Here is a 24,774-nt window from a genome sequence, read left to right as displayed (position 1 = left end):
GTACAATGTACATTGAAATTATCAGAACTAGAAATACATGTTAAAGATTTACAGTTCATTCATAGCATAATACATGTCAAAGAAGTACATATCAAATTAAACGAAGTGTGAAATATGTTTTAGGTGGTACATCAAATGATTAGATTCTAATTTTGTTATAAAATGATTAATTTAATGATGAAAAATGCCAGGATAGATATGAAGCTTGAAATTCCTGAACTGTTTTAGATTTTCTTATGTTAAGAGGGATATTATTCCATAATTTAGGGCTAGAGTATACTAGGGATTTTCTGAAAAATTCTTTCTTAGGTCGTGGAACAGCTAGGTCTGAACTATTTGTAGATCTTAAGTTGCGCTCATGTTTTTGGTAAACAAATTGGAATTTACTTTGCATGTATTGTGGATATGGTATGTCATTGATAGATTTAAACATTATGATTGCTTTTTTGTATATCATTCTGTCATCAAATCTCATCCAATTTAGTTCTTTAAACAAATCACTGGAGGGTGCATCGTAACTTTTATCTAGAATTATTCTTGCTGCTCTTTTTTGGAATTTTATGATTTCATTGATCAGATCATTGCTGCAATTGCCCCAGATAGTACAGCAATTATCTAGGTGTGGTAATATGTATGATTTAAAGAATAGTTTTCTTGCATGTAAGTCTAGGTATTGCTTGATTCTGAGAAGTAGGTATAACTGAGAGTTGCATTTTTTAAGTATCATTTCTATTTGGATTTTCCATTTTAGTTTACTATCGACAAAAACACCTAGTAACTTTTCGGTTTCAGAAAATTGGATCATTTGATCTTGAAGGTGTAAAGGTGGTAAATGAAGCTGTGTATTATTTGATGTAAGGTGCATTGCCTTTGTTTTCTGTGTATTTAACACCATTGCATTTTGTATGCACCATTTGTTTACATGTTTGAGGTTGGTTTGAAGTTTATCATGTAGTTCTTGTGGTGAATGTCCTGATGCTGTAAGTGTGGTGTCATCTGCAAACATGTCTATTTCTGAGGTCTCTAAATGAAGTGGGAGATCATTGATGTATATAATGAAAAGCAGGGGCCCAAGGACAGATCCTTGGGGAACACCTGATATAACTTCTGCAGATTCTGACAGTTTACCTGATACACTGACTTTCTGTGTTCTGTTTGCAAGATAAGATGAAAACCATTTAATTGTATGATAAGAACAATGGTAATAATGCAGTTTCTGAATAAGAATTTTATGGTTTACAAGGTCAAATGCTTTGGTTAGGTCAAGAAAAATTGTGCCAACTAGTTCTCCATCATTTATTGCATTTATCCAATTGTCAACTATGTTTGTTAATGCTGTTTCACAAGAGTGCTTGGTTCTGAATCCTGACTGGGCCTTAAAAATAAACTTATGAGTTTCTAGAAATTGTTTTAGATGGTCAGATACGTGCTTTTCAAATATTTTAGAAATGAGTGGAAGTACAGATATTGGTCGGTAATTATTTTTATCAGAATTTTGTCCTTTTTTATAAATGGGTGTAACTTTTGATTGTTTTAATTTGGTAGGAAACTTTCCTGTTTGAATACTTAAATTGATAATAGTAGATAAAGGTCTATATATTACAGAAGATGCAGTTTTTAGAAATCTACCACTGATTCCATCGAGCCCAGTGGCCTTTTTGACATCAAGTGAGTCTAATGTTTTTTTAACATGATCCGGTTCAATTGGTGGTATCACAAATTCTGGAATATCTAAGTTAACTTTACCTTCTAACATTTCTTTTAATATAGATTCATTTGCTTTATTCAGTGCTGAAATATTTCCTGATTTTTTAAATACGTTTGAAAAGAAAGTATTGAATATTTCTGCTGTTTCTTTTGGGTCAGAGACTGGATTTCCATTGTCATCATTTATATAGTTTGTTTGGAAGTTGTCAGTTTTGCCAGATAGTGCTTTTAGGTTCTTCCATAATTTTTTAGGATTTTTATTCTGTGAATTTATTTCTTGATTAAAGAAGTCTTTTTTTGAATGATGGGATAGTATTTTAACTTGTGATCTCCAGTATTTGAATTCTTCTGTTTTCTTTGGTTTCACAAAAACCAGAATGAATGGTTTCATCTGTGAACCATTCATTCTGGTTTTTGTGTTTTACTCGTTTTTGTCTATATGGTGCATGTGAATCAAGAACTTTTAAAAATAAATGAATCTATTCAGTGATTTTTCACCTTTTTAAAACAGAGGTCTATAAAAGGCCTCTTCCTTATCAAAATTTTCTTTAAAATCATGCAGTTTTCCCAAAAATCTGGACTTAAACAAAAGTTTTCTTCCCAAATAAGCAATTTTTACAATATTTTCATCCCAAAATTAAGTGGCTTAATTATGCCCCCTCCCAATTAAGTTTGAAAAACCACTGCTAATGTTGCCATTTCAGATATAAGAAAACATACTTACTCTCGGCAAAACACAGTCTATGGACGGACACATTGGAGAACATCTGTTCTGGTTGAGGATAAACCAGTTTTGACTGGGTTAACTGACTCGGTAAGAACGTAAACAAGTGCCCATTGTAACTCTCTGGGTACCAATGCATCAAGTTCTTTGCTGCCTGGGCAATGTTGTGTTCCTGCACTGAAATCAATTAAAGTAACTGTGTGTACTCACTGAAGTATTTTAAACTTTAGACCTTATCCTACTGACTTTGAGTAATAGATTTGCCCAGTTTTGAGTTTGGGACAGTCAAGTTAAAGTTAAAAGGATTTCAGCATAAAAACACAAACAAGAGGGCCATGATGGCCCTAGATCGCTCACCTGAATTATCAAACTCATCCAAACAATTACCTAGACAAGCATTCTGACCAAGTCTCATGACAGGTGAGTCAAAAATGTGACCACTACAGTGTTAACAAGGATTATCCATATTTGAGCAGTGCGACCTAGTTTTTTACCCAGGTGACACATATTCAAACTTGACCTAGAAATCATCAAAACAAACTTTCAGACCAATTTCCAGATACTTGATCAAAACAGTAGCAACTAGAGTGTTAACAAGATTTTTCTATTTTAGCTCCGGTGACCTAGTTTCACATGCGATTTCGAACTCATCCAAGCAATTACCTAGACAAACATCCTGACCAAGTTTGATGATAATTGAGTCGAAAATGTGACCACTAGAATGTTAACAAGGTTTTCCATATTTGGGCGGTGTGACCTAGTTTTTCATCCAAGATGACCCATGTTCGATCTTGACTTAGAAATCATCAAAACAAACTTTCAGACCAATTAACAGAATATTTGGATCACAACAGTAGCCACTAGAGTGTTAACAAGATTTTTTCTATTTTTAGCTCCTGTGACCTAGTTTTTCATCCGAAATGTCCCATGTTCGATTTATTCCCAGCAATGACCTAGACAAGTTTCCTGACCAAGTTTGATGACAATTGAGTCAAAATTGTGACCACTAGAGTGTTAACAAGGTTTTTCTATTTTTAGCTCCTGTGACCTAGTTTTTCATCCGAGATGACCCATGTTCGAACTCATCCGAGCTATCACCTAGACAAGCATCTTGATCAAGTTTTGATGATGATTGATGCAAAAATGTGACCGCTAAAGTGTTAACAAGGTTTTTCTATTTTTAGCTCTGGTGACCTACTTTTTCATCCGAGATGACCCATGTTCGAACTCATCCAAGCTATCAACTAGATAAGCATCCTGACCAAGTTTGATGATGATTGATGCAAAAATGTGACCGCTAAAGTGTTAACAAGGTTTTTCTATTTTTAGCTCTGGTGACCTACTTTTTCATCCGAGATGACCCATGTTCGAACTCATCCAAGCTATCAACTAGATAAGCATCCTGACCAAGTTTGATGATGATTGATGCAAAAATGTGACCACTAGAGTGTTCACAAGGTTTTTCTATTTATAGCTCCGGTGACCTAGTTTTTCATCAGAGATGACCCATATTCGAACTCATCCGAGCTATTATCTAAACAAGCATCCTGACAAAGTTTGATGATGATTGGGTCAAAAATGTGACCACTAGAGTGTTCACAAGATTTTTCTATTTTTAGCTCCTGTGACCTAGTTTTTCATCAGAGATGACCCATGTTCGAACTCATCCAAGCAATTGACTAGACAAGCATTCTGACCGAGTTTGATGATGATTGGTTCAAAAATGTGACCACTAGAGTGTTCACAAGGTTTTTCTATTTATAGCTCCTGTGACCTACTTTTTCATCCGAGATGACCCATGTTCGAACTCATCCAAGCTATCACCTAGACAAACATCCTGACCAAGTTTGATGATGATTGGGTCAAAAATGTGACCTCTAGAGTGTTCACAAGGTTTTTCTATTTTTAGCTCTTGTGACCTAGTTTTTCATCCGAGATGACCCATGTTCGAACTCATCCGAGCTTTCAACTAGATAAGCATCCTGACCAAGTTTGATGATGATTGAGGCAAAAATGCGACCGCTAGAGTGTTCACAAGTAATTGTGGACGGCCGGACGGACGACGGACGACGGACGACGGACGACGGACATTCACCGATCCTAAAAGCTCACCCTGAGCAAGCTCAGGTGAGCTAAAAAGCTATGAAAAGTATACAACATTGGGCAGATAATACATCTGTGCAGACTTGTTTGGGTCTATACTGGTGGTAAAGGCTAATAACTTTTGGTAACTAGAGGTCAAATGTTAAATACGCATTGAATGTATCCCTATTCTCTATTTGAGGGTTGGATACGAAATTTGACACATTTGGCTAACATGCAATAAACATATGAAGTGACATCAGTTTGCTTTACAAACATACAAACATAGCTCATTTAAGCACACTATTGTTAGCATTACACTATCAACGCACCTACTTTTTAATGGTAAAGCATTCTTATTTTGGATATGCGATAAATATAATATTATATACATGTAGATTCAATACTTAATTAATTGAGCTCATTGAATAAAGGAATATTATGCTTATTTAATGTCAATATTATGTGAAATGTGTTGTAGTGTTGTTTTAATATTGTTTGTCTGAAGTTAACATAAATATTGTTATTGTGAATTTACCTGTTAATCTGGTAAACACCTGTGAACAATCAGCCATGGATTTCAGCATGTTGGCCTTCCACTCAGGGTACAATGCTGGCAATGCCTTCTTTGCTCCCTGTAAACAAGTTCTTCAAAATTTAATATGTCCTTCACTTAGCAATTGTGTATGAACACATCTAAATGAAAATTTATAGTTAAAATAATAGTGATAACAAAACAGTGAAACTTCTGTAGAGTAATAACATCTTTACAACAAAAGTACCAATTCTTCCCAAAGTTAGACTTAATGATAAGCCTAACCTTCAGAGCGACTCCTCAACAAAAAATCCAAAATGAAATACAATGTACATGTAATAACAATAATCATTAACTAATCATCATGGTCATCATCATGATGCTTTTTCTTCATCATCATCACCATTATCATCATCATCATCATCACTTTTGTATTAAACACCAGAGACTCAAACCAGACATTGTTAGTGCTTGAATAAATACCATATGAACATATTGGACTTAAACAGTACTACCTGATCGCTAAAACAACAACAACATAGACTGTGTCATATAATCTAAACAGTATTACTCTGACTTAACTTTTATAGAGAAAAATAAATTGTAAGAGCAACTTGTATGTTTTGGTTTTACCTCAGATAGAAGGTATGGTGGAGCATTGACAAACGTCCTGGTGAGATTTGATGGCGTGTCTGAAACAGATGAAAGTATGTACAAGTAGTATGCTTTGATCTTCAGGATAATAAAAGATTTATGTCATCACTAAACATAAAGCCAGACAAGCCTGCAAAACCAAGAAAAAGCAGTATCAATGGTATACCTCTGAGGCACAAACTGATGACTGTACAAAGAGTCTGCTGTCAGGATTTGTATTGACGACAAGATATCAACCTTTTTAAGTTTTGGGAAAGGGAAAATTTGCCTCGGCTAAATCATGAAAATAAGCACAAATCTAAAGGCATGCTGCTTTAATGGTAAAATTATATTGCTCTGTCTAGAGAATAACAAGAGGGCCATGATGACGCTATATCGCTCACCTTAGGAATAGATCTTATAAAGTATTTTCCTTTTTAAAAAAAAAAACAACAGGTTTAAAAAATTCTTTAATGTCATTTAAAGGTTAGTGTCAAATGTAATGTATTTTTGGCCGACAGCAACAGGAATGCAAACAAGTGTATAGAAATACCTCTTTTTTCTTTTCTTTAATGTACAGGTTGCTAAAAAATACACTCCCTGTGGCGTGTTTACATCATGAAAATTTTAACAATGACATCATAATTAACAAGACGAAGTACAAATTTGGATAATACTTCAATAAAAATGGGTCAAAGACAAAAATGGCCAGGTTGCATTTGTATACCAAATAACATGACTCATGAGGCTGTGATGTTACAAAAATTTCCTACCAATGACCATTCATATCGAACATTTAACCAAGTCGGTAAACAGGAAGAAGATAAGCGATAGACCTGAACTTTGCAGTCACAATACCAAATTTCAAGAGGCTGTGATATGTAGTTGCTAAGAAAACTGTTACGGAAATTTCCTTCCATTTACAATTAATGCTGAAAATTTCACTAGGTCAGGAAACTGAAAGTGGATGAGCCACATACCTGAAATCATATCAATGTTGTATACCAAACATCAAGAGGCTGTAATAAGTAGTTGCTGAGAAAATTGTTACAAAAAATTCGTACCATTTACCATTATTATGAATTAAACTAATGAGAAAATTGTTACGAAATATTCGTACCATATTGACCATTATTATGAATTTAACTAAGTCAGTTAACATGAAGTGGATGAGCGACAGACCTTAAATCGAATTTCATGGTATTGGACAATGTGTTAATGCTGCATACTAAATATCATGAGGCTCTGATAAGTAGTTGCTGAGAAAACTGTTACGAAAAATAGCCCAACAAATTCGCCTGCCTGCCCAGAATCAAGCCTAAATACAGGATGATAAACAGAATTTTTTTTTTCATATATGATTTTTTTTTTTCGAAAACCAGTATTATAGTTGTAATAGATATCCCATTAGTGTTTAAATATCAAAATATTTTTTGATAGTGTTTACTCAGGGGTATCATGTTGGCCCAAGCATCTGTGGTTTATCATAATTTAGAACACCCTTTCTTAAAAAAGAACAACAAACAACAATTAGCAGGGATCTCAGGAAGGTAAAAATTTCACGTGGCAGACTGTTTGACCAAAATTTTCATGAGTCATTTCAGTTTTTTCCTCTCTTTAATCTCTTCATGAACCATTTTCATGTTTCAATAATGAATTCAAAAATTACTGTTTGAGAAGATTTTCAAGTATAAATTGATAATATTGTGAGGTTAAGTTATTTTAAAATTACGTATTTTTCTTGCTTAGTTAACAAAATGATAAAGATAATAACTAGCACCATGGATAATTACCATAATTATTTTTCCATTTTCACTAACATTTATTGAGGTCAATAACACATGTGTCTATAATTTTATAAATCATAACACAGGACGTCGGGAAGTGATATTTACATAAATACAGAATGTCATGCCTTAATACTTAACAAATAGTTAACAAAATACCTGTTTCAACGAAGCACACCGATAATTGTATTCATCTTCACTTCTTTGTTGTGAAATACGAGTTTATGTTACAAAAATTTCTCAATTTTCTTTATGGCGGACGTTTCGTCATGTACCTCCGGTTTAGTATAATTTATAATCTCAACTCGAGTCAGATTGATACAGATGTTTTCTGAGGCAAAATTGTTGGGTTTGATTTGATTTGATATGCATTATTTGATTATTCGAATCGTATGTTGTTCTCAGAATAAAATATTATGACATAATTTCGTCATCAGTAGGTTGCGGTGTAGCTAGCTGCTATATGATTTTCCCGCAAACCGAAAGGACAAAAAATGTAATATCCGTACTGTAAATTAAACTTTTATCTTAATCAACTAATTTTTGTGGAAAAAACAACATTTTTTGTTCACTTTCGTTTCTTTGTGCAATTTCATACACAATAAAATGTGCCCAGTCATTGTCAAGAACCGAAATATTTTACAATTGTATTTCGGAAATGACAGAGTCTTCCCTTTCTGATGATATTACGAAATTAATGGGAAAAATCCATTATTGAATGGGGAAATCATCAACTTCACTGTAGCTCTCAAAAATTTGTGCTAATTCTGATCGACTCTGTTTTGAATTAAACAATTCACATTCAACAAACTTTTCATCCTTCTTATGGCTTTAAAAGAAAAATCTTCATAACAATGTCTGTGAGACAAATAATACAAGATACACTGTCTCAATTTATCCCTACAAAGAAAGTCTATAAAACCCCTTGCAATAAAAAAACCCTTTAACTCCCAAATAGAGACCAATTTTCAGCTTTAGACCATAATTTGAATATACTTTGTAGGAACTAACAAGCTAATGCTTGTGAGAAATATCTAAGCTCTAGCCCTTTCCATTTTGAAGTATAAGAACTTTTAAGTTTTTTCTTTTAGTTGCCATAATAAGCAACCCAGAGTTTAGCATGGAAATGGCAATTCTTTTTTGAACAATCTTGATAGAGCTTCATACAATGAGTATTCCTGCCAAGTTTCATTTATATTGGCCAAGTGGTATTGTAGAAGATGTCATCTGAATAAAATGTGGACGGACACCGGACGACGGACGCCATTTGGTTGGCCATCCTAAAAGCTCACCTGCACTTTGTGCAAGGTGAGCTAAAAACAAATGAAAATTGCAAAATTGAACTCATAAAAAAAAAAACTCACTTCTTGTTTCATAAGGAATGACTACAGACTGATCATTGTCATATTCCGAGAAACTGAACGCAGATGATGTTGTCATCACACAAACAGTCAAGTTTGATGTTCGATCCTTAGGGGAGTACTCAAGAGCCAAACTTTTCCCGCCTGGGTATACCTCAACCACAACACATTCTGCAAATGCCTTCTCACTGAAATGTTTTTACAGCCACATATTGTTCAAAATGTAGTTGAAAGATCTATTTGCTAGTTTTCAGTGAATAGGAAAAACAACACTAAAAGAGACTTTATGACTGTCTGTTTTTCCAAAAAAGAAAATGAAAATAATGTTATGGAATATACTCTTAAAATAAAGCCATTTAAAAAAAAATGATTTACACTAGTGTAATAATTTGATGTGACATCATTTGATTTATATACAAACATAGCTCATTTAAGTGCACTATTGTCAGTATTACACTATCAACGCACCTTTTTTTTAATGGTAAACCATTCTTATTTTGGATATACATTACTGGTAAATACAATATTATATTCATGTAGATTTGATCATTAATTGAGCTTATTGAAAAAAGCAATACTATGCTAGCCATATGCTCACATAATAAGATTTCATCCAAATGTTTCAATAAATTTAATATTAAATCTACATTCATTCAATATCCTCTATCCATTGTATAATGATCAGAATATAAACATCATTTAGTTATTCATATTTTTCTTCATTCATAATTCTTACCTATCCAGGTAGATAACAAACTTCATTCCTTTCTGAAAGCCCCTTGGGTATGTGAAACTCTGAAAATATTGGTAAAATATAAGAATATAGTTGTACAGGATCTTAGGCTTCAGCTGTGCTGTACTCTTTTGGGGCCTTTTGAAGAGGTAAGTGTTGAGTGTTATTTTATACACTTTTTAATATGTAAATCAAAAGGGTACACAATAAGGTTTTTGAAAACAAGTAGATATATATTTACAGAATATTCTCAATAAAAGAGGAACAACTATGTCAAGATCATAATTTAGTGTACAGGTGCATGGACACACAAAATTTGGATATTATGCAACAATTCCTTCCTCTTTTTTAAATGTTCAAATATTTTCAAATATCTTTATATGAATAGACAAATCTTCTTAAGGCCTAAATATATAGCATGAAACACTCTATCAACATAACATTACTCAAAGTCATTTTGATACAATTATAATAAGAAACTTACTTGGCATTTCGGATACTTCAGCAAAAATTTTGCTTTTTTATTTGAGGCTTCGACAGACACATTGTAGTTTCCATATTTGAGCCAGTATTCATCAACCAGTTTCATGTTCCGATATACCGACAAACACAGGGACTTCTGAATAATATTGAACAGTTCAACTTCATTAAAGATGTATTATTACTAACAAAGAAGTTGGCTTTATCATTTACCATTTAGATATACATGTATAATGTATCTATCTATATAATGTAATACTGGAACACAGTCATCAAGACACCATTAAATATAGATATAAAAGTTAACAGGTAGATAATACAAACCTTGTCTCGAGGAGGTCCGCTTGACACTGTCTGCAATGTTTCTATAGCATCTGTTGTGTTTATAATCTCTACAGGTAATCTGAATCAAATACAAGTATAAAGTAAAGTAACCATATTTGCCACATGTAGCATAACTCTGTATGACTGAGATATAAGTCTGAACACAGATGCAAAGGAAGAATACCTCTGCCAAAAGTATTGTATACCCATGTCAAAGTTTTTGTATATCCCTGTCAAGGTTGTGGTATATATTTATGTCAAAGCAGTTGTGTATTATGTCAAAATTGTTGTATATTTATGTCAAGGTTGTTGCATATTTATGTTAAGGTTGTTGTTTATTTATGTCAATGTTGTTGTCCATTTACATCAAGGTTGTAGTATATTTATGTCAAGATTGATGAATATTTATGTCAAGGTTGTTGCATATTTATGTCAAGGCTTTTGTATATTGATGTCAAGGTTTTTGTTTAATTCATGTCAAGGTTGTTGTAAATTCATTTCAAGGTTGTTGTATTATTATGTAAAGATTTATTCATACTCATAACATAGATAATACCTACCTGTGCAGATGGCTGCTTTGATTAACCTGCTCCTCCGACTCTCCGAAAAATGTCTTCATCTCATCAATTTTGTAAGTTCTTCCTGGCTCTAAAGATGTCCATTCCACTATAACTTCATTCACCACAGTATCTAATGTTCAATACAAAAAAAATAACATACTTCAGAGATTGCACTTGATCCAAGCCCAAAATCTTTTTCAGTAAGAGTTTGGTGAAGACAAAATTAAAATCCTTCCAGAATTACTTAATATTAATCAAAAAATAATTTTAAAAAAATTCATTAGTTTTTGCTTATTACCATTTTCTATAATCAGATCTTTTAACCAGTTTTTCTTGTTGTCAATGATACCAAAGAACTGCAAGTCTTTTGCACCTTCCACTCGTACCTAAGAAAAAAATAAAATCATATCAGAATTGATAAATGTCTGTTGCCTACAGATCCAAGTACATTTTTACTATCTTCATAATCATAGCAGTTTTGTTTTTCTTCTGATATTAAATATCTTAGATATAGGTCAATTAATGAAAACCCCTCGGGAAACATAAATTAAGCATGATATGTGAAGTTGAACAAGTATCTGTTTTCTCCCCCATTTTAACCCCCTCCCTCTTTTAAAAGGAAAAAAATCTAGAAATAATTATTTTTTTTGAAATTATCTTTACCTTAAATCCAACAGGATCTTTAATTGGATTATGGAGGATGATCCATCCAGTCAACTTGTTATCCTTTAATCTAGTCAAGGGCACTTTGTCACCAGGACTGCAAGAAAAAATTTAATACTAACAATTAAGTGCTTGTATATCAACATTCAGGCATTACACCCACATTTTCATCGTCATTCAGGCATTACACCAACATTTTCATCAACATTCAGGCATTACATCCACATCTTCATCAACATTCAGACATTACATCAACATTTTCATCAACATTCAGACATTACACCCACATTTTCATCAACATTCAGACATTACATCAACATTTTCATCGTCATTCAGGCATTACACCAACATTTTCATCAACATTCAGACATTACACCAACATTTTCATCAACATTCAGGCATTACATCAACATTTTCATCAACATTCAGACATTACACCAACATTTTCATCAACATTCAGACATTACACCCACATTTTTCATCAACATTCAGGCATTACATCAACATTTTCATCAACATTCAGACATTACACCCACATTTTTCATCAACATTCAGACATTACACCAACATTTTTCATCAACATTCAGACATTACACCAACATTTTCATCAACATTCAGACATTACACTTACATTTTCATCAACATTCAGACATTACACCTACATTTTCATCAACATTCAGACTCATTACACTACATTTTCATCAACATTCAGACATTACACCAACATTTTCAATCAACATTCAGACATTACACCAACATTTTTCATCAACATTCAGGCATTACACTACATTTTCATCAACATTCAGGCATACACATACATTTTCATCAACATTCAGACATTACACCTACATTTTCATCGTCATTCAGGCATTACACCAACATTTTCATCAACATTCAGACATTACACATACATTTTATCAACATTCAGACATTACACCTACATTTTTCATCAACATTCAGACATTACACCAACATTTTCATCAACATTCAGACATTACACAACATTTTCATCAACATTCAGGCATTACAAAAACCAACATTTTCATCAAAATTCAGACATTACACCTACATTTTCATCAACATTCAGACATTACAACCACATTTTCATCAACATTCAGGCATTACACCTACATTTACATCAACATTCAGACATTTCACCAACATTTTCATCAACATTCAGACATTACACCAACATTTTCATCAACATTCAGACATTACACCAACATTTTCATCAACATTCAGACATTACACCAACATTTTTCATCAACATTCAGACATTACACCAACATTTTAATCAACATTCAGACATTACACCCACATTTTCATCAACATTCAGACATTACACCAACATTTTAATCAACATTCAGACATTACACCCACATTTTCATCAACATTCAGACATTATACCAACATTTTCATCAACATTCAGACATTACACATACATTTTCATCAACATTCAGACATTACACCAACATTTTAATCAACATTCAGACATTACACCCACATTTTCATCAACATTCAGACATTACACCAACATTTTCATCAACATTCAGACATTACACCCACATTTTCATCAACATTCAAACATTACACATACATTTTCATCCACATTCAGACATTACACCAACATTTTCATCAACATTCAGACATTACACCCACATTTTCATCAACATTGAGACATTACACCCACATTTTCATCAACATTCAGACATTACACCAACATTTTCATCAACATTCAGACATTACACCTACATTTTCATCAACATTCAGACATTACAACCAACATTTTCATCAACATTCAGACATTACACCAACATTTTCATCAACATTCAGGCATTACACCTACATTTTCATCAACATTCAGGCATTACACATACATTTTCATCAACATTCAGACATTACACCTACATTTTCATCGTCATTCAGGCATTACACCAACATTTTCATCAACATTCAGACATTACACCCACATTTTCATCAACATTGAGACATTACACCCACATTTTCATCAACATTCAAGCATTACACCCACATTTTCATCAACATTCAGACATTACACCTACATTTTCATCAACATTCAGACATTTCATCAACATTTTCATCAACATTCAAACATTACACCCATATTTTCATCAACATTCAGGCATTTCACCTATATTTTCATCAACATTCAGGCATTACACATACATTTTCATCAACATTCAGACATTACACCTACATTTTTCATCAACATTTAGACATTACACCACATTTTCATCAACATTCAGACATTACACCAACCATTTTCATCAACATTCAGACATTACACCCACATTTTCATCAACATTCAGACATTACACCAACATTTTAATCAACATTCAGACATTACACCCACATTTTCATCAACATTCAGACATTACACCAACATTTTAATCAACATTCAGACATTACACCCACATTTTCATCGTCATTCAGGCATTACACCAACATTTTCATCAACATTCAGACATTACACATACATTTTCATCAACATTCAGACATTTACACACCTACATTTTTCATCAACATTCAGACATTACACCAACATTTTCATCAAACATTCAGACATTACACCCACACTTTCATCAACATTCAGACATTACACATACATTTTCATCAACATTCAGGCATTACACCTACATTTTCATCAACATTCAGACATTACACATACATTTTCATCAACATTCAGGCATTACACCCACATTTTCAATCATCGTCATTCAGGCATTACACCAACATTTTCAATCAACATTCAGAGACATTACACATACATTTTCATCAACATTCAGACATTACACCTACATTTTTCATCAACATTCAGACATTACACCAACATTTTCATCAACATTCAGACATTACACCCACACTTTCATCAACATTCAGACATTACACATACATTTTCATCAACATTCAGGCATTACACTACATTTTCATTCAAATTCAGACATTACACATACATTTTCATCAACATTCAGACATTACACCTACATTTTTCATCAACATTTAGACATTACACCCACATTTTCATCAACATTCAGACATTACAACCAACATTTCATCAACATTCAGACATTACACCCACATTTTCATCAACATTCAGACATTACACCCACATTTTCATCAACATTCAGACATTACACCTACATTTTTCATCAACATTCAGACATTACCCCACATTTTCATCAACATTCAGACATTACACCCACACTTTCATCAACATTCAGACATTACACATACATTTTCATCAACATTCAGGCATTACACCTACATTTTCATCACATTCAGGCATTACACCCAACATTTTCATCAACATTCAGACATTACACCCACATTTTCATCAACATTCAGACATTATACCTACATTTTTATCAACATTCATGCATTGCATCCACACTTTCATCAAACATTCAGGCATTACACCAAATTTTCCATCAACATTCAGTCATTACACATAACATTTTCATCAACATTCAGACATTACACCAACATTTTTCATCAACATTCAGGCATTACACCTACATTTTTCATCAACATTCAGACATTACACCCACATTTTCATCAACATTCAGACATTATACCTACATTTTTATCAACATTCATGGCATTGCATCCACACTTTCATCAACATTCAGACATAACACCCAAATTTCCATCAACATTCAGTCATTACACATACATTTTCATCAATATTCAGACATTACACCCACATTTTCATTCAACATTCAGACACATTACAACATACATTTTCATCAACATTCAGACATTACACCCACATTTTTCAATCAACATTCAGACATTACACACCACATTTTCATCAACATTTAGACATTACACCCGACCCACATTTTCATCACCATTCAGACATTACACCCACATCTTCATCAACATTCAGACATTACACCAACATTTTCATCAACATTCAGACATTACAACCCACATTTTCATCAACATTCCAAACATTACACATACATTTTCATCCACATTCAGACATTACACCAAAACATTTTCATCACATTGAGACATTACAACCACATTTTCATCAACATTGAGACATTACACCCACATTTTCATCAACATTCAGACATTACACCAACATTTTCATCCAACATTCAGACATTACACCTACATTTTCATCAAACATTCAGACATTACACCTACATTTTCATCAAACATTCAAACATTACACATACATTTTCATCCACATTCAGACATTACACAACATTTTTCATCAACATTCAGACATTACACCAACATTTTCATCAACATTGAGACATTACACCCACATTTTCATCAACATTCAGACATTACACCAACATTTTCATCAACATTCAGACATTACACCTACATTTTCATCAACATTCAGACATTACAACCAACATTTCATCAAACATTCAAGACATTACACCAAACATTTTCATCAACATTCAGGCCATTACACCTACATTTTCATAACATTCAGGCATTACACATACATTTTCATCAACATTCAGACATTACACCTACATTTTTCATCGTCATTCAGGCATTACAAAGAACAAACATTTCATCAACATTCAGACATTACACATACATTTTCATCAACATTCAGACATTTCACCTACATTTTCATCAACATTCAAACATTACACATACATTTTCATCCACATTCAGACATTAAACCAACATTTTCAATCAACATTCAGACATTACACCAACATTTTCATCGACATTGAGACATTACAAACCCACCATTTTTCATCAACATTCAGACATTACACCAACATTTTCATCAACATTCAGACATTACACATACATTTTCATCAACATTCAGACATTACACCTACATTTTTCATCAACATTCAAACATTACACATACATTTTCATCCACATTCAGACATTACACCAACATTTTCATCAACATTCAGACATTACACCAACATTTTCATCAACATTGAGACATTACACCCACATTTTCATCAACATTCAGACATTACACCAACATTTTCATTCAACATTCAGACATTACACCTACATTTTTCATCAACATTCAGACATTACACCACATTTTCATCAACATTCTGACATTACACCAACAGTTTCATCAACATTCAGGCATTACACCTACATTTTCATCAACATTCAGACATTACACATACATTTTCATCAACATTCAGGCATTACACCCACATTTTCATCGTCATTCAGGCATTACACCAACATTTTCATCAACATTCAGACATTACACATACATTTTCATCAACATTCAGACATTACACCTACATTTTTCATCAACATTCAGACATTACACCAACATTTTCATCAACATTCAGACATTACACCCACACTTTCATCAACATTCAGACATTACACATACATTTTCATCAACATTCAGGCATTACACCTACATTTTCATCAACATTCAGACATTACACATACATTTTCATCAACATTCAGACATTACACCTACATTTTTCATCAACATTTAGACATTACACCCACATTTTCATCAACATTCAGACATTACAACCAACATTTCATCAACATTCAGACATTACACCCACATTTTCATCAACATTCAGACATTACACCACAATTTTCATCAACATTCAGACATTACACCTACATTTTTCATCAACATTTAGACATTACACCCACATTTTTATCAAACATTCAGACATTACACCAACATTTTCATCAACATTCAGAATTACAACCCACATTTTCATCAACATTCAGACATTACACCCACATTTTCATCAACATTCAGACATTACACCCACACTTTCATCAACATTCAGACATTACACATACATTTTCATCAACATTCAGGCATTACACCTACATTTTCATCAACATTCAGGCATTACACCAACATTTTCATCAACATTCAGACATTACACCCACATTTTCATCAACATTCAGACATTATACCTACATTTTTATCAACATTCATGCATTGCATCCACACTTTCATCAACATTCAGGCATTACACCCAAATTTCCATCAACATTCAGTCATTACACATACATTTTCATCAACATTCAGACATTACACCAACATTTTTCATCAACATTCAGGCATTACACCTACATTTTTCATCAACATTCAGACATTACACCCACATTTTCATCAACATTCAGACATTATACCTACATTTTTATCAACATTCATGCATTGCATCCACACTTTCATCAACATTCAGACATTACACCCAAATTTCCATCAACATTCAGTCATTACACATACATTTTCATCAATATTCAGACATTACACCCACATTTTCATCACCATTCAGACATTACACCCACATCTTCATCAACATTCAGACATTACACCTACATTTTTCATCAACATTCAGACATTACACCAACTTTTTCATCCACATTCAGACATTACACCAACTTTTTCATCAACATTCAGGCATTACACCCACATTTTCATCAACATTCAGACATTACACCCACATTTTCATCAACATTCAGGCATTACACCCACATTTTTTATCAACATTCAGACATTACACATACATTTTTCATCAACATTCAGACATTACACCCACATTTTTCATCAACATTCAGACATTACACCAACATTTTTCATCCACATTCAGACATTACACCAACATTTTCATCAACATTCAGACATTACACCCACATTTTCATCAACATTCAGACATTACACCTACATTAGTCATCAACATTCAGACATTACACGAACATTTTCATCAACATTCAGACATTACACCTACATTTTCATCAACATTCAGGCATTACATCAACATTTTCATCGTCATTCAGGCATTACACCAACATTTTCATCAACATTCAGACATTACACCCACGTTTTCATCAACATTCAGACATTTCATCAACATTTTCATCAACATTCAGACATTACACCCACATTTTCATTAACATTCAGACATTTCATCAACATTTCGAGTAAGAAAAAGATTTTCTACAAGTACATTCTTTTACCTGTCTTAATTGATGAAAAGTTTTGCTTTCCCCCAAAAAATGTTAATGAATGTTGAACCTTCAATTATTATTACAGTTTTGTTAATAAACAATTGCAATCGCTTCATTCTTTCCGTATTGTTTCAAAACTTTACATGTTGGATATATATATATTATTTACAAATACAAATGTATATAATTTACAGATATATAATTTATACAGTATGTGTTAATTATCAAGGAAAACATTACCTGATCCAGAGATTCCCATATTTGTATGTCGCATAGGCAGGTGGAGTGTAATTGCTCTGAAACAGAAAAAAAATTGTAAATATCATTTAAAATAAGAAATGTTTGACTTGAATAATGATATTGTGAATTTATATTCAGAAAATAATGAATACAGTGTAACTTCTGAAAACCGAGCACCTGTGGGACTAGCCAAAAAGGTTTATATTTTGAAAGTTTCAGGAATTTAGAAGTTCACTTTTTCATTATCCCTCAAATTCAGACTCCATCAGACAAAGTCTGCAGTCTCAAGTATAATAATCCGTCACATCTTTTCAATTTCCGGATTTTGGAAGTAAATTGTAATAAATATTACCCAAAAAATCTTACGGAATTCAGAATTTAAAAGTTCCAGAATTCTGAAGTAGTGTGAACTTCATAGAAAACAGGAGAAATTTCAGGACACTGATATTTGTTCAGATTTCAGAAGTTTCTAGATTTTAGTAGTTTCAGAATTCAGAAGTCACACTGTACATGTATTTATATATGATTGTAATGGCAATTACCTATAATCACATTCACCATTACTAGTTATATAGACATATCAACCATTAAATTATCAGATTGCGAATTCTTCATTTAGTTTTCATCCGACATCTACACATCCATGGTTCTTGGTTTAAACATACTTATCGAAAGTTGTTTGTAATGAAAGTTTAACATTTGAAAAGCTTAATATCTTTAATCAACTTCTTCATTTTTCAAAAACTGGACAAGACCATTGATATTGTTAGGGAAAATTCTAAAACATTAGTACCGACTGAATAACAATCATAGCAGATCATCATACCATAAACAAATGGCACAGATGTACAATGCCCTGGTCTAATACTTATTCAAACAACTTCAAAGGGTTCACTTCCTGGAAACTAACCAGTACTGAAATCTCATGACTCCAGTAGGGCTTGAACCCATGACCCCTTGTATGAGACCCAGACACCTTACCAACAAGGCCACAGCTCTCCACTCTGGCTACTTAAGAACAAAACATATATCTACTTTTTAGTTTTTGAAAATAAAATAAAAACCACTGTAAATCCACCTTATTGTACCCAACAATTTTCATTTAGCATCTTTAATACAAATAAGTTTAACTCACTTCTTGCTCTGTTTTTGGAATCCAAAATTCTTTCTCTAGGATCTCCACAGCTTCCCCATGAGAGTGCAATCCTATCGTAGGATAACACGCTAGTTTGTTAAAGTTCAAATTTAACTCAATCATTTTCTCTCCATTCTTTCTAAAGAAGCCTTTGTTCTTGGCAAAGTCGATGTAAAAGGACATTATATCACCAACTTGACATTTCTGTGTTTTTCTTGTAGCATAGCCCGATTCCAGATAAATCCTGAAAATAAAATGAGAAAAGTATCAAGTCAAAATTTGTTTTTATCCGTTAACTTGCTGGAACATAATAGTTTGATGAGTCAACAAAATATGAACTACCGGTAAATGTCAAATCATGTCATAAGGAAACAAAGTTAATATTCAAAATCAAAGAGTTTTGTATGATCTGTTTAACATTTAACTCGGTTATTAGGTTGCCTTTTGACGCCTCTAGTATACAACCTGGCCAACTTGCACAAATGGAATAGCCCTAATTCAAAGCAGAGCATAATCACATCACATATTCTACAGGTTTAGGGCACATTACACAATATTCATAACATGTTGAAGATTTGACAGTATTTGCAATGTACTGATCACAGGAGTTTGGTTTGTGTACAGTCTGATCTGAAACTGTTTATGTTATTTTGTTATATTTTGAAACATCCCATTATCAGGAAATGATTTCATTGTAAAAATGTAAAACATGTAACAAGAATTTGTTGCAAAATCTGGTTTTCTGCTTAAAAAAAAATCAAAGGGCAATAATTCAGTCAAAAATGATATTCATATTCACCAATCTAATACTAGTGGCATAGCTGCTATTTCTTTAACCATTACTTGCTGAAACCAAAAGTCAAAAGCCTTTGCCACAAGTATAGGGCCAAGCCATTCTGCACATACATGCTGTCTGACCAGTGTCTATACTGTTGGCTGACTAACATTAAATTCATCTTGATTTCCCCATAATTGACTATAGACAGTTCCAAGTATGGAAGCTGGACAAGTCCATTTTAAAAATTCAGGTAGATAAGTCTGTGGGATCAGGGTAAAGATTATGAATCAAACAAGAAATGGGTATCATACCCTCCATCATCTGCATGGTAGCCAATGGATTGAGAATTCCAGCCTGGCTGTCGGTTTGGGGCGTAGTTCTGTGGTGCTAAGCCCATAGCAATGGTACTTGATTTACCAACTGCTAAAACTCCTGCAAATGGTAAAAACTTACTGAAATACTTGTGCAGAAGAAATGATTAACAAATTAATTATTTTATCTATAAAAACATGGAAACTAGTTATTCTTTTAATTGAAAATATAACTGTATGCTTTCTTCATTTTTTTTTACATTAAGTAAGTACATACCATCTTCATTATGAATACAGCACATGAATATCTTGCATTATTTAGAAATTTACACCTTTAATCAAAATAAATAGTTTACTCTGACATAAAAACATGACTAGTTATCTGTTTTAAATTGTTTGTTTGTTTGATTGGGTTTAACGTCACAACGACTCAGTATAGGTCATATGGGGACGTTCCAGCTTTACTGGTGGAGGAAGACCTCAGGTTATTTCAGGCATGAACAGGCACCTAAGTAGAACCACCCATGTTCCATAAGCTAGCTGGATAGCTTCCTCACATGAAAGAATCCAAAGTCCTGTCGGGATTGGAGCCCACTGCGGAGAGGGGCAAGTGTTTTTTTTTTTAATTCAAAACACATAATTATGCATTGTTCATCATTTGACATAAAAACATTGTGCCCTGTTTTTTTTTTACATAACCTGAATATTGATACACATATATATGCATGATAAAATACTTACGAATGGAGAAATTGTCAAACTCCTTTGTCATTGGTCGTACAGCTATCAGCTGACCAACAGGAATAGCCGTGGATGGTGAATCATACCTGTATGATACAAAAATAGCATGGAATTGTCAAGATAATTTTTATGTGTTTCCATTAATAAAGTGATTTAAACTTATTAGATTTCATTATTTATTTACAATATCATAAATGTTGCTGAGGACTTTAAATTTAAGTCAGTTTTGTTCATTTATATAGTGCCTGCTCCATGAAGGAGTGGGCAGTAATCTAACTGAATACTGTACCAATATTCAAGAAGAACAAACTTCTTCTAATGCAATGTCAAGTGACCTTGACCCCACTGCAAAGAATGTTATATATAATAATTTATAAAATGAAACATCCTCTAATGCATTGTCAAGTGACATTGACCTCACTTCAATGAATGTCACATGTAATAATTTATAAATTTAACTAGAAATGCCATTGTCATGGTGTGAATACCCCCGCATACCACTTTGTCAGAATCAACAGTGGCCATTTAGAGCTCAAGGACAACATCCCTGCCAAATCTTAGGTTACTAAGCCAGTGCATTGCTAAGTTATGTATTCTACATGCTTCAAATGTCAAAATCCATACACTGCGGACAGGCATTATTAAGCATTTGAGCACACAAACTTATTATAGTAAAAATCCCCGTGACCTTGACCTTTGACACAGTCAACTAAAAATCAAAAGGGGCCATCTACTAGTCATAAACAACCTCAATATTAAATATGAAGACTGTTGACCAAAGCACTCTGTTGACCACCCCTGTGGCCTTGACTTTTGACCCAGTGACCTCAAAATAAATAGGGGTCACCTAATGGTCATGATCAACCTCCATGCCAAATATGGAGACTGTGGGTCAAAGGTTTCTTAAGTAATTTGGTGAACAAACTTTTTGAAGTCAAAGTCCCTGTGACCTTGACCTTTGACCCAGTGACCTCAAAATCAATAGGGGTCATTTACTAATCATGACTAACATTCGTGCCAAATATGAAGACTGTGGGTTAAAGGAATCTTAAGTTATTGGGCGGACAAGCTTTTTTTAGACAAGGCCCCTGTGACCTTGACCTTTGACCGAGTGACCTCAAAATCAATAGGGGTCATCTACTAATCATGACTAACCTTCATGCTAAATATGAAGACTGTGGGTCAAAGAAATCTAGTTATTGGGCGGACAAGCTTTTTTAAGTCAGGGCCACTGTGACCTTGACCTCTGACTCAGTGACCTCAAAATCAATAGGGGTCATCTTCTAATCATGACTAACCTCCATGCCAAATATGAAGACTGTGGGTCAAAGGAATCTTAAGTTATTGGGCGGACAATCTTTTTTTAGTCAAGGCCACTGTGACCTTGACCTTTGACCTAGTGACCTCAAAATCAATAGGGATTATCTACTAGTCATGACTAACCTCCATGCCAACATGAAGACTGGACGGACAAGCTGATTCCAGTATACCCCCCTTACTCCTTCGTAGTGTGGGTCTAATGCAATGTCAAGTGGCCTTGACCTCACTGCCATGAATGTCATATGTAATAATGTAGCAAGTAAAATACAATACTTACACTACTATTCCAGATTCATGTATGACCTTGACCTCTCGACCAATAGATGCAAAGTATTGAGGCTCTATTTGAAGTCTGTCTGTTCCTTTTTTAGACTCTTCTGATGGCAGCAAGGATGCTCCCTATATCAAATACATTGTATACCAATATTATTCAAATTACAACTTTACTCCCTGTATTACAGTCAATCAAAACTTACCTCATAACTCATTTTTTTAACATTAATTTTGTTACAACAATACTGTAATTAACTGTTTCATATAGCTGTTCAAAATTTTGTAATGTATTGCCAAAGATAATACAGTCTAATAATGTAAATTCACAAATATATGCTAAAAAAATTTTTTTTATCAATATGACTAAAAAAAAATAATTTTCAAACCCCCATCAACAAACCACTAACTTCTAACCCCTACCCCCACTGCACCTACATCTCCACTCACAAACTACTACCACTTAAAACCACATCACAAAAAAAAAACATTACTCTAACCCCTACCCGAAAACCACCACCACTCAAAACCACTACGCAAATAAAAAAATACTCTAAACACTACCCCAAAACCACTACCACTCCCCACTCCTCTTGAAAACTGCTATCACTTCAACCTACACCCCACCATCAAACCATTCTGCCTAAACCCCTAGACAATTATTTGACTACACACCTTTCTACCAATACATGTGACCAAAACTGGATTTTTTAGCTGGATTTAGGTGCTCAAAACTGGATTGTTTATCGACATGAATTTCAACGCGTTTGGCACATTTGGTATAACGAACTCATTATAACATTCAAAATACAAGTGTTTTAATGATCTTATTCAAGATCTATAATTATTATTTTCAAACAAACAAAATAAAATAAAAGAACATACTCCCATAAAGCCCATGTCTTATATAATTTTAAGTAAATAAAAATTACTTTCTAGAAAAATCATTTAATTATTTGGCACATCAATTGAGTGTCTTTTCAGATTGTCAATAAAAGTACAGAAGGGAAAAAAGTGCATGTTTGGGCATTTTTTCAGCAACAGGCAACAATGTGACAAAAAGTGCTTGTGAAATCATTTCTTCTATATTAAAAGTAAAGCTAATTGAAATATTTGAGGTAGTAAGCAAACTTTAACGAAATTTTCATAGTAAAATTCTGTTAAAATGCTTGATGTAGTGACTTTCTCCTGTGTACAGCTTAGGGGCCTGATGGTGAACAAGTGTGCAAGGTTCAAAGCCATATGTCTATGGAATTTGAAAATATTTGAGGTGGTCCGCAAACTGTCAGGCAAATTCTATGTGGAAAAAGGGGCATAATTTTATTTTTGATACAGTCATCTCCTATGTGTATAGCTTAGGGGCATGATGGTGCACAAGTGTACAAAGTTTCAAAGCCATATGAAAATGGACTTTGAAAATATCT

The 24,774-nt window shown here is 33.3% G+C and overlaps 1 protein-coding gene across 1 annotated transcript in view; it reads right to left on the bottom strand.

Annotated features, from left to right (window-relative positions):
• Positions 1–24,774, bottom strand: part of LOC132759342 (uncharacterized) — a gene marked incomplete at its 3' end in the record, with an annotated part of 73,217 nt that overhangs the window by 6,594 nt on the left and 41,849 nt on the right. Inside the window, exons 32-46 of the mRNA XM_060751098.1 lie at positions 23,358–23,479; positions 21,761–21,846; positions 21,020–21,140; positions 19,931–20,174; positions 18,796–18,851; positions 11,590–11,686; positions 11,225–11,312; positions 10,927–11,056; positions 10,367–10,445; positions 10,047–10,181; positions 9,566–9,624; positions 8,833–9,017; positions 5,682–5,740; positions 5,052–5,148; positions 2,432–2,608 (exon numbers count right to left, since the gene is read on the bottom strand). Of these exons, the coding sequence (XP_060607081.1) occupies positions 2,432–2,608; positions 5,052–5,148; positions 5,682–5,740; positions 8,833–9,017; positions 9,566–9,624; positions 10,047–10,181; positions 10,367–10,445; positions 10,927–11,056; positions 11,225–11,312; positions 11,590–11,686; positions 18,796–18,851; positions 19,931–20,174; positions 21,020–21,140; positions 21,761–21,846; positions 23,358–23,479 (1,735 nt within the window). The remainder of the gene's footprint in view (positions 1–2,431; positions 2,609–5,051; positions 5,149–5,681; positions 5,741–8,832; positions 9,018–9,565; positions 9,625–10,046; positions 10,182–10,366; positions 10,446–10,926; positions 11,057–11,224; positions 11,313–11,589; positions 11,687–18,795; positions 18,852–19,930; positions 20,175–21,019; positions 21,141–21,760; positions 21,847–23,357; positions 23,480–24,774) is intronic.

The sequence above is a fragment of the Ruditapes philippinarum genome, unplaced genomic scaffold, assembly GCF_026571515.1.
Source record: "Ruditapes philippinarum isolate M1 unplaced genomic scaffold, ASM2657151v2 ctg4098_1_1_1_1, whole genome shotgun sequence".
Classification (NCBI taxonomy): Eukaryota; Metazoa; Mollusca; class Bivalvia; order Venerida; family Veneridae; genus Ruditapes; species Ruditapes philippinarum.
This window is presented reverse-complemented; position numbering and strand designations above follow the sequence as displayed.